Source organism: Battus philenor, unplaced genomic scaffold, assembly GCF_028537555.1.
Source record: "Battus philenor isolate CCGP_79_NKW_IND1 unplaced genomic scaffold, ilBatPhil1.0.hap1 SCAF_7, whole genome shotgun sequence".
Lineage (NCBI taxonomy): Eukaryota > Metazoa > Arthropoda > Insecta > Lepidoptera > Papilionidae > Battus > Battus philenor.
Genome location: NW_027181737.1, coordinates 5,339,955 through 5,358,074, shown reverse-complemented (window position 1 = coordinate 5,358,074; position 18,120 = coordinate 5,339,955). Strand labels below are relative to the sequence as shown.

General features: G+C 33.9%; 1 protein-coding gene across 1 annotated transcript in view; it reads left to right on the top strand.

Moving 5' to 3' along the window:
- LOC137930916 (proteasome-associated protein ECM29 homolog) overlaps positions 1-18,120 on the top strand; it is a 28,586-nt gene that overhangs the window by 10,224 nt on the left and 242 nt on the right. The window contains exons 16-36 of the mRNA XM_068774278.1: positions 868-1,042; positions 1,692-2,069; positions 2,964-3,310; positions 3,719-3,826; positions 3,909-4,022; positions 4,836-4,950; positions 5,677-5,860; positions 8,130-8,248; positions 9,301-9,470; positions 10,494-10,600; positions 10,753-10,882; positions 11,352-11,473; positions 11,871-12,090; positions 12,611-12,865; positions 13,352-13,541; positions 14,177-14,319; positions 15,563-15,714; positions 15,975-16,167; positions 16,573-16,711; positions 17,433-17,660; positions 18,039-18,110. Of these exons, the coding sequence (XP_068630379.1) occupies positions 868-1,042; positions 1,692-2,069; positions 2,964-3,310; positions 3,719-3,826; positions 3,909-4,022; positions 4,836-4,950; positions 5,677-5,860; positions 8,130-8,248; positions 9,301-9,470; positions 10,494-10,600; positions 10,753-10,882; positions 11,352-11,473; positions 11,871-12,090; positions 12,611-12,865; positions 13,352-13,541; positions 14,177-14,319; positions 15,563-15,714; positions 15,975-16,167; positions 16,573-16,711; positions 17,433-17,660; positions 18,039-18,110 (3,661 nt within the window). The remainder of the gene's footprint in view (positions 1-867; positions 1,043-1,691; positions 2,070-2,963; positions 3,311-3,718; positions 3,827-3,908; positions 4,023-4,835; positions 4,951-5,676; positions 5,861-8,129; positions 8,249-9,300; positions 9,471-10,493; positions 10,601-10,752; positions 10,883-11,351; positions 11,474-11,870; positions 12,091-12,610; positions 12,866-13,351; positions 13,542-14,176; positions 14,320-15,562; positions 15,715-15,974; positions 16,168-16,572; positions 16,712-17,432; positions 17,661-18,038; positions 18,111-18,120) is intronic.

Sequence of the window (18,120 nt, the reverse complement as noted above, 5' to 3'; positions counted from 1 at the left end):
CGGTCTTACTAGGCTGTAGACGCCCACTGCGAGGCCTAGACGTCTCCCAAAAATTACCAGTCTCGCGCTGCCCGCATCCAGCGGCTTCCTGAGACTTTAACTGTGTTAACCACACTAGTCTAACGGCTCGTGGTCGCCACTTGAGAAACTTTCGGCCACAACGGTCTGGGCACGAGTAATGTGCCCCGCCCACACCACATTAGAGGAGCATTTCTTCACTTTGTTTTTAAGCGAATCTCCTCATTTTTGTTTCGACTGCCAGCTTATAAATCCGCTGGGCTATGTTCAAGTGAGGCTGTTATGTGTTACTCCTCAACGGTTTGCTGACTGGTTTTCTACTCTCTGATGCACTAAGCACATCGTAAACACTAATATTTATGTTATCTGTAACTGATATATAAGATTGCCACTAAGTTTTGTCTGGATGATGGGGATCGTCCAAATGCACATTCTATTACGAGTAACATCTACTTATTTATTTTAAATATAACATGATAAAAGTGCACGATATTTTTAAAATTTTTATTTAAAATTTTAGAGTATATCATTTCAAAACGTTTGAATGATAAATCAAACATTTCCACTATCCTCTATTATTATTTATGCATAGAAATACTGTCTGATTTAAATGAAATCACGTGGCCTGTCCTCCGCCACTTCAATTTGTCAGTCTCGGTATATGAAAGAATAACTACAATTTCGATATTAAAAAGTTTACACTCGAGGTAACTCAAAGGTCTGTACAGTATAAATTCCGGACGAGATAAATATGTTGTCTCTTTCATGTATTATTCTGTTGAATCACTTTCGTAACGGTTTTCATTTCTGTTTACATTTCTAATTTTTTGTATTTTTGCGTATATTTAGATATTAAGGTACATGAGAATGTGCCTGAACCGCGATGCAAACCTCAAAGACTGCTCGAACCATCCAAACGGCACGTCGCCTTTGCTCGCTAAATACTTCCGAGAGAATTTACTCGAAACGGAGGTGCTCGAAAGATATTTAACTATGATAACGTCACTTTTAAGCGCATGCCCAGGTACGATACTTATGCTTTTTGCAAAATGTAACCTTTTTGTACTTATGCCGTATGGGTATCATTGATGTCTTTTGTACTTATGTTGTATGGGCATCATTGAATAAATACCGCAGTATTTTGAAGGACCCTAATTCACAGTTTAGAGGTCTGCCAACTTTTCATAGAAAAAAGGCAAATATTTTTTTTGTACAAACGAATCTGAAAGAGAAATATTCAAACAAAATATGGTTATCAGTATGTTCTCTAGCTTGTTACTGCTAAACATTTTTAATCAATCGCCACGGTACAGTTAAAATTATTCGAAGATGTATTATACATTAAATATGTATATTTATACATACAATTTATTTAGAAATATCCAAATTAATATATTGAATATATTAATAAAATGAAAATTCACCTTTCCAATTAACAATTTTTTATAGTCATAAAAATGATGATCAATTAGACTTCTGGGGATAGATTAAATATATAAAAAAATAATGTATGATATTATTCCGGTATATTGATAAATATTTATAGTAGTAAACTATATGCTATATTATTATTTATTAATAAATGGTTATTCTTTAAATCTTTTTATAAAAATTAAGTGTTCACTTTGACAGACTTAAAAATAACCACTAAAATTTTACATTAATATTTTCAGAAATGATGCCTTTAACATGTTTCTTGGACATTGTCGGCTGTGTACCTGAAATAATGGCATCTAAATATGAATCACTTCTTCCCTTCCTTATGAATCTCTTTACGACTAGTACAAAAGAAGATATACGGGACACAGCGGCGGTGATCTATGCGATCATAACCGCGAATACAGGCAATAAGTCTACCATAGACAAGAATATAAAAGAATTTGTCGCACAGAGCCAAGGAAATAAAGGTTTAGAGGCTCAATGTGGGTATATATCTGCATTTAGTCATCTTTGTGAGCGATGTATTGCGCTATCAAAGCGTGGTAAATTCGGCGGTAAAGGATTCAGTCCGTCCAACTGGGAGCCGTATCAAGAAGGTGCCTTGTGCTTGGGTAAGAATAAATTATGTATATTCACCGGATAGAGTTAATATAGTGCTCCTTCAACTGCACTTTTAAGTAAAGTAAGCATGTGAAATGGACGGATGATAAAATTTCGACAACAGTACAAGTTAACTATGGTAAAGAAATGTAAAGATACGTTTCGTTTACATGATTACTTTTTAAAAGCGTGCAATTTTTAATTATAAAAATATAAATGACTCATTAAATTTGTATTATATAGATAAATGACTTATAAGAAAAGTATTATCGTTTTATGTAGCTAAACATAATTTGAATAAAAGGCAAGTCAGGTATTTATTCAATTTGCGTCATGAACTTGTCATTATCCGATTCTCTGTCAGTTTCATGTTTTTCAGTCTCCATTTATGGTTGATGGTATTCATTATTGATGTTATGAGCTCAGTAACAAGTGCGATATCATTTCTTTACTGGACACTTATATTTTTTGAGACATCGTTTCACTAACTATATATTTTCGCTTAATTTAAATCGTTTATCACTTCTGGTAACACATCATTTTACTTAAACCCATATTACTTTATGGGTATAAATATCAGTTCAAAAATACGCCACGTCTTAGTTTAAAGAGGAACAAAAGCGTCGCACTATGTAAACGACAAAAGTAGATTAACATTTTGGCACTATGTAAACGCATCCTTTTCTTGTAATCATATTTTTGCGTTTCGTCGTATCATCTCTGCCCGATGAATAGAGTGTAATTACATTTTTTATACATAGATGTATTGATAGAGTAAACGTGTTTGGTTTTTTATGCAACTGATTGTTTAATTGTATTATTTTTGATTAATGACAAATATATTACAAAGGTAACACTTCTGAACAGTAAGATTAAATTCTTAAAGCTTAAATGATTTATTTCAGGCAACATGCTCGCGAGCCCACAGACTTTATTAGTCAGTACATCATGTAGTTCAATATCATTATTAGTTAGATGCAGCGCTCTACCATTACCCAATACAAACGCAAGACAAGAAGCGTTGTTGGAAACAGACAACCCTTTTAATGTAAACCAAAAAGAATCCATTCCTAACACTGACGTGGTTACGAAGTACACGGTTGCTGAAAGACTATTTAAAATAGTGGGCAATCCTACCTTACCTTCTAAAGTTAAAGAGAGAGCGTTGTTTACGTTAGGTTTGATGTGTTGCGGTGAGAGATTACCATTTGCAAAGCAGATCGTGAAAGGATTCCTTCAAATGGCAAAAGACGTATGTATTTGGTATTTAGTTTTATTACCCAGGGTGATTGTTTATAGATGTATGCTCGTTCGTTAGCAAGTCCTTTTATACCTATTTCCAATTATTCTGTAAAAATTTTTTTTATAGAATTGAATGCTAATATCATCTTGCAGTACAAAATCTCCAGGAATAGATAGTAAACAATAACTAATTTTGTAAACGCTTTTTCTTACTGAATTATCATTAATTAGGTAATTTATTATTTATTTAATCTTTAAGTTTTAGACATGGTATATCATATTTTATTTGACAGCAAATAAACTATTTTAAAGCTTTTAAACCTATACCTAATCACCCTTTATTCGTTCACTTTTGTTATAGTATAATGTACAATTAATAAATCAAATTTTTGGACACTATACCGTTGTAATTTTACAGAGTAAAGAGTTTGAAATTCATCTACAAATTGGAGAGTCTTTGGTGTTATGCGTTGAAGGAGTGAACTCTAATGAAAACAGGGACTTATGGACGGAGTTACCAAAAGATGTAAATTGATAAGTAATTGATGTATATTTTAATTTAGATTTTGACTATAACGCAAATTTATATATGTCACGCTTTTCAATAGGGTGAAGAAAAGATTAAAGACAGAGAGGCTTTGAAAGAGAATGACGTATTGCTTCAATGGCTTCTTCAGGAATTATTAAAGATCGGGAAACATCCGCATCCACATTCAAGACAGGTATGCATATTTTTTAAATCGATTGTAAGCTGTTATTATGATTTCGGATAAAGTCAATACCATAAAATGCACAACTCATTTCATTGGTTAAAGGTGAAGTAAGGGTTAGTTTACATGGTGAAAAAATGTCATTTTGCATCTGGTTAGTACCATGTGGAGGTCTTAAGTTGTTGCTCCTGTTTAATTTTGAGTTCGTGTGTTTTGAATAACGATGGCACCTATGTATGAAAACCGAGAATGTTATCTTTTATTTAAATTAATGTCAATAAAATACATAAAATTTTAATAGGTAATTTCTTACTTACTCTTTATTAAAAAGTAGATATAAATTTGTAAATTTCCATCCATCCACGTATGTAATTGTTGTAATATCTATTTGTCTCGAAAATCAATTATTTCTTTAAATGAAATAGCGATATATTTTATGTGTATTGTTATTTTATTTCATTTATTTATGGAGCAAAATACGTCAATATATTCATGAGCAAACAGTAATTTTTATTCCGCCTAACAAAAACACGAAAGAACTTACCTCAGCGGCACAGTATTGGTGACCACGTAGTTCTCTAGCTATAGGACTTTATTTTATGTAAAAAAATAAAATATTCTGAAACTTTTTTTATTAGTTGCCTGTGTATTATGTCTTTTCTTTATAGTTGAGAATCTTGTCGTAGAAAATCTAATATAGTAGTGCTCTTTTGCCTTACTTTGAACTTTAAAGTTTTATTTTAAGACAATATCATATTCACTAATATATCTTTGAGTTATTAATATTTATGGTTATAATTGTATAATATTTTATTCAAATCGCAGGCAACAAGTATCTGGTTACTTGCGCTATTGAAGAACTGTCCTGAAAGAGAACCTATTAAGAGCAATTTGCAGGTATTGCAAAATGTATTCATGGATTTCCTTTCGGAGAATAGCGGTGAGTTGAATATAAAACATGAATATTTGCTATTTGTATCATGTGAAATAACAAATAAAACACTAATAAGGAATTTTATAAATGACAATACCCTGGTAAACTCCATGTATAGTTAAATGATGATTATTAAAGATGCAACGACTCGAAGGAGTATATTTAGACTTTCTTATCTATGTTGATGTGTAAAGGCTGTACAGATGAAATAAAATTCTATCAGTGCTGGCCTTTAAACGGATATCGGAGTATACACAGGGGGGCCTCATGCACTTTTCTCTCCAACTCCTAACTTCACCCCGTGGCTTCACACTGTTGCTATGCTAATAAATCGAATTCACTTTTAAAATCGACTGTAATTTTAAAAACATGGACTGTTTCGAAATGGTACACTAACGAAGTGGAAGATATTAATTTTTCTGAGTTATCTAAGGAAGTATTCCCCCACAGTAACTTTTAAAGAAGTTTAGGATAAGCTCACCTGATGCAGCTACCCGTTACCAAGGTGAAAAGGTCGTTACCTATGTAAAAAATTAAAATATATAATTAAAAAAAGCTATTGGGCACTAATAATAGGATGTTCACTTTCTATTAGTTAAAGTTGTCATAAATACCCCGAAGATTTCATAAAACATTTTGTTTTAAATATTAATAACGCTAGTGCAAGTAACTTCTTCGCTGACTCTATTCTTAGATTATGGGACAGATTGAACACTGCCATCATTTCTATAGATATAGTACAAGATGTTGCCAGCAAAGGACTTAGCCTCGTGTACCAGAATTCCGACGAGAGTCGTAAGCAAGCGTTAGTGGGCGAGATTATTGAACAGCTGACCAGTGGAAAAAGGTCTGTGGCTCAGGTCACTGATGATACAAAGATCTTCGAGGAAGGCCAGCTCGGGAAGGCTCCAACTGGGTTAGTTATTTAATTGCTTACTTTTAGCAGGTATTTTGTGTTTTCTGTTGACGTACTATTATAAAAGTTGTATAAGAACATACAGATATATAATGTGCGACTTATTTTATCCTTCCGTGTAGTGAATGATGCAATGAATTATCATTTTAGTAATATTTTTTGCGCTTGAAAACGTGGCTTCAATTGGTCATCATCATGATTTGATCAGGTGTGGGGCATGGTTAGGACCAACGAGGATAATATATTATATTCTTATTCGCAAACGGACTAGTAACATTTATTTTAATTTTTTTTAAATCACAAAATCATACCGGCTTTCAGTAAATTTTGTCATTGCAAATGTTACGTTACACAGTCAATAACTTAAAAATGTAGCTTTAATATGAAGTATAAAAACAATTTAGTATTCATTTTTCATCATACGAGGGTGGATTGAAAAGTACTCGGCCTAACACAGATCCATTCAATTCTAAAAATCAAATCTTCCCCCATTATTTAGTTCAGTTCAGACTAGTTCATTGTGTGAAGTTCGAAACGTGTGCGATAATTAGTTGTGATTTTATAAATTTATTAACAAAGTAATCGGACATAATTTCCGCGAATGGAGCAAATCGAGCAGCGTGCCGTCATTAAGTACCTCCATAAGAAGGGGCTATCATCAAAAGCCATCCATGATGACATGGTCAGTACATTAGGCGATTGTGCTCTGTCATATTCATTCGTCAAAAAATGGATAGCAGAATTTAAGCGTGGTAGAGAGAGTGTGAAAGATCAACCCCGCTCTGGAAGGCCTTCGACGTCAACTACTGACGAAAATATTAAAAAAGTACTTGATTTAATAATGGGAGACCGCAGATTAAAAATTAGAGAGATAGCCGAGATTATAGGCATCTCTTATGAACGAACTCAAAACATCATTGTCAACGAGTTGGGTTTCCACAAGGTGTCTGCGAGGTGGGTTCCGCGACTGCTTTCAGTTGAACAAAAAAGGACGCGATTGACTATTTCACGCGACTGTTTGGAGTTATTTGAAGCCGATGCAGATGATTTTTTGAATCGTTTTGTTACTATGGACGAAACATGGGTTCATTACTGTACACCGGAAACAAAACAACAATCAAAACAGTGGAGAAGACCTGGTTCACCACCCCCTAAAAAGGCTAAGTCGATTTTGTCGGCAAATAAGGTGATGGCTTCAGTATTCTGGGACTCGAAAGGTGTGATTATGATTGATTATCTTGAAAGGGGTCAGACTATAAACTCTGATTACTACTGCACCTTACTACGTCGTTTACGAGAGGAAATAAAAGAAAAACGTCGAGGAATGCTCAGAAGAAAAGTCCTGTTTCATCAAGATAACGCCCGTGTTCACACGTCAGTACAGTCAATGGCTGAAATTCACAACTGTGGCTTTGAACTGTTACCGCATCCGCCGTTTTCACCTGATCTGGCACCATCAGACTTTTTTCTGTTCCCTAACCTAAAAAAACACTTGGGAGGTCAAAGATTTTCAAAAACGACGAGGTCAAAGCAGCTGTAGACGCATATTTTGACTCTAAGGAAGAATCATTTTTTTTCAACGGTCTAAATGCTTGGAACGGGAGGTGGCAAAAGTGTATTGAACTTGATGGTGATTATGTCGAAAAATAAAAATATAACTGATTTAGTATGTGTTTATTTTCTTGGTTAGGCCGAGTACTTTTCAATCCACCCTCGTATATTACAATAATCACTTCATCAATGATTACGTGTAAACCATTTGTTTTTTGTCTGTTGAAGAAATATTACATGTAATATACTTCCGTTGCGGAGACAGTGAAAGAGTTATGAAGGATTTGTACCAGTTATAAAACCCTACGGTGTTCTTTACTACCGATGCGTTTTCTCATACTACTGTTATTAAAACTTCGTTGGCCTAATGCAGTAACATATAAGGATAGTATTGCAGCTCCCCTCCCGTTATTATACAAGCGCAAGCTACCTTTGGGCTAGGAAAAACGTGAGATGGATCAACCTAATCCGCTACTAAGGTCTTGTTATGGATATCAAAGAAAAGTCCACATCTCTGGCTTTGAATGAAGACTGTGCTGTAACTCTTCCTAAGATATCTTTTTTTCAACTATTTATTTTCCATAATGTTACATGTAAAGATCCACTGCTTAAAGAGTATTTTCATTATTTCATTTTGTGTTTTTTTTAATAATACTCGAATTTATAATTCTTTGAATGAACGATGAAACGATGAAGAAGTGTTATTGATTTGTTTCAGAGGAAATTTATCAACATACAAAGAGCTTTGTTCGCTTGCATCAGATCTAAATCAACCTGACCTTTTGTATAAATTTATGCATCTTGCTCATCACAATTCTGTATGGAACTCCAAAAAAGGTAATGTTAATAACATTAAGTCTGTGGCACATAATTATCAGTGTTTCTCTGTGTACATAGCGTATTTTGTTTGATTGGATTTCGCTATGGTGAAGGTATACATATGGACGTAAGAAAATGTATTTGCTTAAGAAAGCTACAAATAAATAGTAAATAATGTAGAGAAAACTAAATTAACGGTGGAAGTTCATCTAATAAAAAAAAGTATTGATTTCAATTATGTTAGGTAGTTATTATTAGGAACATACCTCATCATAACTATCGTTTCAGTCGTAGAACTTCCACTGTTGAACATAGGCCTCCGTTATTGATTATAATAAAGCCGGCTGGAAGAAGCCCCTTTCCAGTCTTCACACTACCTTAACAAGTCATCCGTTCATCTTATGTGTGGACGCCCTACGCTGCACTTGCCTCTGGGACCTCTTGAAACCTTAATGCCCAAGCTGCTATCTATTTTAAGCGCTATGTTCACTGCCACTTGTCAATCCGTTTGACTGTATATTATTATTATTACTTGCGGATACCCTGAGCATAGCCGTCTACATGGCTTCTTGAGCGACTGAGATTGCCAATGACCAACAAAGTGAGAGACTATGTTTCAGTGAGAGACTACGTTAACATACTTAGAACTAAACCGATAAATAAAAAAGGTCTGGTAAGTAATTGAATAAATAGAAGGTGATCAAAACAAATATAAAATATGAATCACTAACAAAATAGGGAGATATAAATATAAAAGTAGTTTTGTAAATAGATTGAAAATCGTATTTTTGATAAATAAAATGTGATAACCTATATAAAATAAGTATAAGAAATAACAATACGAGCTTTTAGAATGAAATAAGAAGAATGATAGATTATATGGCGAATAAAAAAAATAAAGAAATAAAGAAGAACTTTTAAAAAATGTAAATGCCTTGTCCCAAAATCACAAAGGGAAAGGAGTACGAGAAGTCGCCAATATCAAAGGCCATATTCAAAGATTCAATATAAAAAAGATAAATAATATGAAGCTGACTGTACAACATATCGTCATTGTTATTGTATTGTAGGTGCCGCCTTCGGGTTTCACTCCATAGCGCTACAAGCCGGTGCACAGTTGTCGGAACATCTGCCGAAGATTGTACCGCGACTGTACCGCTACCGGTTTGATCCCACGCCGCGCATTCAAAATTCCATGGCCAGCATCTGGCATGCCATCGTGCCGAACACACAGCACACAGTGAGTTTTTGTTAAATTATCAATATTATTATCATGTCCTTTGATTGACGCACACTGCAAAGCCTTGACTTTGTCGTCGGTATACCTTGTGGGAGGCCTCCCTGAGATTATATAATTCTGTTCAAGTACTAGATCTATACAGTTTATTGTCATAAACAGATATCACGTTGACTTCTCCTTCCAGTGCATAGATTCGGATCATTGATACAGAAGGCAGGTGGAATTATTTAATAATTGTTAGGTTATCAATTAATTAATAATTATTAAGATAAGTTATATACGATGTCTCTCTTCCGATGCGGTCCGTCGGTTCTGATTTAACAGGTTCGAAGGAAAGTTAATTGTTTGTTTTTAAAATAAATGGTATTTGATGGTATCACTTTCGGTTACATTGATTAAGTTGTCTATTATATTATTACGCGATCTCACTTTGTGCTTCGATAAAGAGTTACGGATAGGATTAGGTTTGGGATCATTTTGTTGACTAGAGCATATAATTAAATGTTTAAATATTTTACTATGGGCTTAAATTTTTTAATCTTTAGTTATCCTTTAGAATCTTTCGTGGTGAAATAATAATATTACACTGAATAATTTCTATGACCAGTTTTCAGCTAAAATATTCTTTTAGACTTTGAGTTGTCTTAAAATAATAATAGTTATACTAATAAGAAATTATCTTCTATGTATTCTACGTATTTTTCACTAATTTAATTATATCGAACATGTACATATATACTTAAACTGTGACATAGATAATATACAGAACTCACTTCATTAGTAGCCTATGTAAACTTTTTTCTCTAAATTTTTGTTATATATTATGAACAATGCTGATAATATCAAAAAAATACCTTCAGTACCCATAAGTCAAGTTAATACTTACCATGGGCACATAGCAGATTTTTTTTATTATACCTGTCAATGGTTATATCATAGTGTCTGTGCAGTGAACGAATTTACTTGTAGTGATTGTTTTTATAGGGAAGTAATTTCTCTTAATGCTCTTATCTTATTCTTTAGGTACATAAATACCACAAGGAAATATTAGAGGACCTTGTGGCCAATTTGACCTCAAACCAGTGGCGAGTGAGGATGTCCTGTTGTAACGCGTTAGCAGATTTATTGAGGTAAGATTTGGTAACTAATATTTAAAAGCATTTGTGTTAATATTTTGTAAAATTATAATTAAAAGGTGAATTTTACCTATAGCAGTTAAATTTCATTAAAGTTTACACCACACCAAAATTTGTAACAATATTTTGAAATTTATATATTTAAGGGGAGCAAAAAGTCTGCATGATTCGTTGGAGCAGTTGCCCACGATCTGGTCCCAGCTGTTCAGGGTTATGGATGACGTCCATGAGGGCACCCGGCAAGCGGCCACCACCACCGCTAATGTTTTGTCAAAGGTATTATTACTTATTTTATTTATTATACATCAGTTTAGCCGTAAGATAACCATTGCTCTATATGAAACAATAATTGTTTATGACACAAAAGGAATTAAACATTTCACAATATTTGTTTTCATCGTTTTAATATATATATATATAACGCATAAAAACTTGTATTAAAGATATAATTGTAGTCTTCAGCATGTACGTTAAAATGTAGCAAAATAATATTTGTCAAGTATTCTTTTTTTGATTTTGTTTCGTTTTTGTATTAAAAGAAATTTATTGAATATTTTTAATAATTTATCACTTTTATTTCTCATAATATATTTATTTTAAATTTTTTAAAAATAATGCATGCTGTGTTTACTTAGACTTAAGATACACATTTTTACTGTATTTTCAATGATAACTTTAATTATTTTTGGCGTTATCTTTTTTGGAACATAAAATGTAAAAAATTCGCTTTTTTCGTTTGTCACAGTTGTGTATCCACGCAGCGGATGCTAGTCAAGGCAAGGATGGCAAGCAAGTTGTGTCAGCGATATTACCAGTGTTGCTCGATACAGGTATCACGAACCTTGTTAAGGAAGTTCGAAGCGTTAGGTGAGTACGGTATATCTATATACAAATAGTCCGGAAATTCTTTAAGTTATCTAAACATTTCGTTTTTTTTTTGGAAAACATTTTCTTAATAAGTGAGCAATTAAACCGAAATTCTGCCCCTAGATACAAAAATTATCAATCACAATCACTTAATATATAATAGTACAATTTTTACAATAAAGGTATTTATTTAAATAAGTGGGTAAAGTACAAAAATAAAATACAAATAATTTCTCTATTGTTTAGATATTCAACAATTTCATTAACTATTTTGAGCCACTCATAACCGGTATTAAAGTTTGTTAACGAAGACAGCCACGTTTACTTAAACGTCTTATTTTTAAAAATATTGATTAGAATATGTAACCCATGTTTAATATAGTATTTCCTCTTGTAGCCTTCAAACGGTATCCAAGCTAGTGACGTCAGGTGGTGAGCAGTTATCTGGGTTTCTGCCAAGGCTGGTGCCGGCGTTGCTCTGCGCAGCTGGAGACCTGGAGTCCGCCAAGCTGTCGTACCTCAGCACTGCGCTGACTGACAGCGGCACGCGGGAAATGTTGGACGACCTGCGGGCTAACGCAGCAAGGCAGCACTATACCACCGACACAGTCGTCAAGGTACTGTAATATCTGGGAACCCTACTAGGTGTTTCTTTAACCCAAAAGATAGACAGGATAGACTTCTTATTATCAAAACTTGCAGTCCTGTTGAAGGCCAAGGCAAAGGAAAAATAAATAAACTATGTTTTAAGGGAAAGCAATTTATTAATTAGACAATTTATAATTTCTTAATAATAAACAATGATTACATATAAAAGTTTTACATTTTGTATACTTAAAAATTTGAAATTACGCAATGGCAATGTTTTTAATGTCTTGTATGCTACAACGAAATGGTAGAAAAGTATATAAATGTATTTACAAAAAATATGTTGTACTAAATGTGCGCAAAAAATAAATATACATATTGGTTGTATTATATGTAGCCGTTTATTTTTTACTTTTAATCAACATCATTATTTTAGCCTTACGACGCTCACTGCTGGAGATAGGCCACTCCCATAGGATTACAGTAGGTCCAGTTGGTTGTTGGCGTTTAGAAAAATATATCTCTAAAACAATATAACTTTGCCTACAGTGCATGCCGCACATCACGATCGATAGCATGAAGGAGATGCTCCCGAAAATCCTGGAGTTGGTCAAGTCTCCGCAGCTCGGCACCAAGATTGCCTCCGCGCATTTTATTGTACTCGCCGCTCACTACCTGAGGGCGGACTTGGAGCCAGTGGCTGGGAAGCTTATGAACCACTTTCTAAATGGCACCTTCGATAGGAATCCAACTGTAAGGAAGAACTACGCAGAGGCTCTTGGCCAGGTTTCTGCATTTGCTAAGGTAATCCTTTGTTTATCTTCTATAATTTTTGTCATCTTTGATTTGTTATGTATTATGTCGCGTTTTATTTTTATGCTCTTATCGTTTTGAGTGCTTGCAACACACCTGGTCTCTGGGAACATTGATATGTTGGATGTTCATATGTCATGTTATGTCGCAGGTATCTATGAATAACTGTGACGTATAATTTGTTGAAAATTTACTTAATTTTATTTTTCTACCAGTCAACCCATAAGAATAAAATAATAAAATTGCTAAAATATTTACATATTTCATAAAAGTTAAATTAAATACTTAAAACATTGCATATATTTTTAAGTGCAAAAATTAATTATAAAAAAATGCATTCAACTAATGAGTATGGTTTTTATATAAATAAAACTGTTTAAGAATCTTTGAAAATATTGAAAAATATTTTCATTAGTTTTTGCGTTTATGAACCTCGTATTTCTTAATTTTTTTTATTTATCCATACGTTACTTGCAGAGTCAGTCAATAGAGAAATTAATGAAGAAGTTAATCAACTTGTATGAAACAAAGGAAGACGATATGTCCCGGTCCGCTATCGGACTAACATTAAAATCCATCGCCAAAGCTAAAATAGATCACATTAAAGACAACGAAGAGATCCTTGCACCCGTTGTGTTTTTGGCAATGCACGCACCTAAGGATGAGGGTAAGTTTCACTTACCCTAATAATTAATAATTACACTCGTGTACATTTATTTATGTATTATAGTGCTACCGAAACCTCTTTACTGCACTTAAGAAATGCGCGCGCCAAAACAGGTTAATTCGCTGTCAAAACGCCTTCCCTATTTTATCCCTAAGAATCTTCTAATTCCAAGTATAATATGAAATATATCAAGTTGATATCAATTTATATAATGACTAAAGGGAAATGAAAATTAATTTTTATGTAAAAATATTAGAATATTAACACTAGTCTTTTATCAGTTTCTGGGTTTCTTACATAAGTTCTTATTTAAGAAACCCAGAAACTGACAACACTTAATCAGAAATAGAATAGTCTGTGTAGTTTTGTATGTAAATATGTTTAAATATTTTAGTTACATAATTGAGTTGAAATTAATTATAAATCATCTGTCACATAATTAAATAAAAATAAAGAATTAATTGAAATGATTTTTTTTTACTTTATAATCAACGTCATTCTAAATTGATGATTTATTATTACATTTGTGATCTAATTATTAAGATGTCGTCACACTAAAGAGGCTACAACATTTTGTTACGAAAAGGTCTTAATAGTTAGTAAGCTTTCTTTGAAAAAGTGTATTTATGATTTAGAGTCCAGTACGGTAGAGATGTTCGAAGAACTATGGACAGATATCAGTCCTGCACGGGAGAGCGGCATCCGACAACACTTGCCGCAGCTTCGGGCACAGATAGAATCTGCTCTCGCTTCCAGCAGTTGGACTAAGAAGATACAGGTATAGTATAGTATTTAGTATACTCCTATTCCTATTTAAATATCCTATTTAGCCTTTAGACGCCGACTGCAAGGCAAAGGCCTCCCTCAAATATCGCCGGGATGATCTGTCTCTCCCGCGTTGTTTACATCCAGCGACTACCTGCGATCTTAACTATATAGTTGGTCCACTTAAAGGGGGACCTATTCAGGCCACCGGCTCGTGATAGATTGTTCGCGTCTTATTTTATTATTACTTATAGGAGCTGTTAAATATTCTTTATAATAAACGCTTAGATATAAGGTAGTATTATTGTGGACAGGGCTGTGTATGCCTGTAATAGGCTTACTTATAGAACTTTATACTATGTTATAAGAAACTAATGCAACATTATATTATGTTTTGCTGTTGGCCTGTTAGGATGTCGATTTAGGATAAATAAATAATTACAGAAATGAAAAGGATTAAAAAAAATATAGATACTTTGCAATTATTACGCCGAATTACATGAACATTTAAATAAATTACACAAAAATAACTTTTGTTTATACTATTGTAATTGCTATAAATCATAATGCCAAGTAATTGGTTAGTTGATCGATATATACATACGTATACATACACATACACCCAATAGTTTCATATGTACATAGATCGTACGAAACTATTGGGTGTTATTTATATAAGAATTGACAGATTATACTGTTTGAATTATGTAGGAAGTGACAGATGATTATGTCATTACAAATGTAAATTTTATAACAATATATTAAATCTTTTGATAGTATATATTTCTAGATGATGTTTAGTATCTAATTAAATGATTTTGTACAACACTGTTAATTTGAAAAGACGACCGTGTATATTTTTACATATATCATACATGATTGTTTGAACAATGGAATGTTTCCTTATTTTGCTAATTTCCAATATCAAAAAAATATTTTTTTGGGGAAAAGAGATAAAATTATACATACATTTGTTTAACCTATTTCTCATGAACCTTTTGATATTATTGTTATTTTTTCTTGACTTGTATAAATTTCGAATATTGTTTGTTTCCTCTGAAATTACTCTTGAATCTGTAGTTCTACCTTAATTACTGTATCGCGTCTCAAAATCGGCTGTTCCATTAACGCCTGCGGCAGCGTTGCTTATGCTATTTGAGACGGTAGGAGGGGTTCCTACGTTTAGTTAGCAACGTACATTTGTATGTAAAGGTTTAGTTTATGTTCCAAATAAATTTATTATTTATGTATTTTAGGCCGCGAATGCCATAAAGACGATATGTAAAGAGCTATCGGGCGGTCTGGGTGATCAGCGGGAGCCGTTCATACGCGCCATGCTGGCCGCCATACACGGGAAGACGTTCGACGGGAAACAGCATGTTGTGGATTCGCTAGCTGAGCTTTGCATGTGAGTGTTTCAATAGTCATAATTATACCTCAATACTGGTAAAAATTACGCGTGAAAGGGCCTATGATAAGGGTGGTGCTCGACCTTGGCGTAGCATATTCGCAATGGGTTGCGATGTGGTGATGGTAGCTCGTTTTCTTACGTTTTAGAAACAATCCTTGCCTATGATGTCGCGTGATTCACGGTAGAACGGTAGGTTTATAATGTTCTGCATGTTGGTATGATCACGGCTTATTAAGTTTCATATTTGTTTTTGACAGAGTAAAGGAAGGTGAGAGTGCGATCAACGCGACGTTAGCGGGCGAGTGTGTAAGTGCTTTGCTGACAGAGTGCCGTAAGCAGGAGATGGTGTACAAGAAGCACGCCATAAGCGCACTGGGCCGCGCGCTCGCAGCTGTCAACTGCGACGCCTTCAACCAGGTCTACGACATCGTCAAAGTCATACTCTCCAAGGTAGACTGATCATCTTAGCCCAAACAATGTTACATGACCTTTTTGACTACAACATTAACTGTCTTTTCACATTATATTACTCTGTCTGCAACTCCTCTTTAAAAAATTATGACCTCACACTAAACCCTTTCTGAAGAATAATTGATAATTATATAATAATTAAGACTTTTTCATTAATAATTATCTGAAATAAAAATAATGTATTTATCGTTTAAATTTCCGAGAGCTTTTTAAATATTCAGTGACATTTATAATCACCATTTAAGTATCTGAAGTAACACAAAACGGTCCCTTGCTGTTATGATAATAAAAGTCCAAATTTCCCTTCAACTGTTTGGGATTTATAATGACTTGTTGTATAAAAAAGCAATAAATCCTATCTACATTGTTAGTTAACATTGTCAGGATGAGCTATCAGTGGGCAAGGACTCAGACGAAGAAGATAACGAAGGAATGAGACAGCGCCGCGAACAACTGACGGCGCTGAAGGAAGCAGCTTATGAACTGCTGGGCAATGCTTGGCCTAAGGACCCGGAAACTCAAGGTACGCTTCATTTATTTGTAAAAGTATTTATTAATAAATCAACTAGGTTTGCTCGTAACACATGTGTGACCCGAACAGCAATGGGTAAATATTACGGGGTTTCACTTTGAAGACGCCGTAGCATGTGTACATGGTTAGTGAGGTAATATCTCATGTCTTTACATAGATCTATCACAAGTAAAGTTGGGCTTCCTTTCCACCCGAGATCTGTAATTTTAAAACATTTAATTCTATATATAGTTCTCTTTGTTAATTCATCAAAAAACTTTATTTTTAAATACAAGAATGAAAAAGTAGAGAATAAGAAAGTCATGTTCACAGTGACTAGTTGAAGGGAGTTTCGAACTATGAGGATGGGACTTAATTTGAACCTGTTTTGTTTAAAAAGCATTTGTTGGAATATACTTGTAATTAACAGTTAAAGATATATATATTTATTAAAATTGATGTTGATAAAATTGACCTTTCAATCTTCAATCAAACAAACTTAGATTCATGGTACACTGAAGATGCCCGATTGAGATAGCCTTTAAATATAATCAAGAAGCTGATGCTAGGCATCTGCGAGGTGAGGGAAAGGGTTTAGTAAATATATAGGCTGATTATACGGGCTTATCAAGAACGATTTGATTGGCTACTGGGCGTGACTACGCCAGCAGACAGTACTGATTCACTACATTGACCTGTAACCTCTGATATTTTTATATTTTATTTATTACAGATAAATATCAGGAATTATTCTTCGAGCACTGCGCCCAATCGTATGCGACGTCAACCCGGTCGACGCAGCTGGCGATTCTGACATCCATAGCGCGCGTGCTGGAGCGACTTTCCGTGCTTCGTGATACCGGCGAGCCGATGGAAACCGATAACGTAGCGACTACCGGCCGCGATCAAGCGATCGCTAACGTTACTGCACATGTAGCCCGCATCATCGACTATACACTTAGTGAGACTGATAACTATGTTTATTTATTTTATTAGGCCTGGTTTTCACAGGATTATATCATGCTGGAATTCTGTTATGTTAAATTACAAACTTATTCTTCCTAGACTTTTTTCAGTAAATAAGTTCGGGGGCTCCCCGTACGTATTTATTGAAATCCTTGAATCGTGTGGTTACATAAATTCACCTGAATTATGTTTCTATTCATTATGTAAAAAAGAGATCACCTAATTTGTGTATTTTAATTTCAAAAGAAGATTCTCTAACATTTTTTTTTTGGGATATTTTGTACTTTCTGAAGCAAAAATAATCTTAACGAAAACTATCGGTTTATAATTAATAACAATTATGGCATGTGTAACATATTATTTATTTTCTCAGAAAACAGCAACCAAGTGAGACACAGGAGAGATGCGCTCAATATTTTGGAAATACTGATTAAACAATTAAAAGGTGCGTCTAT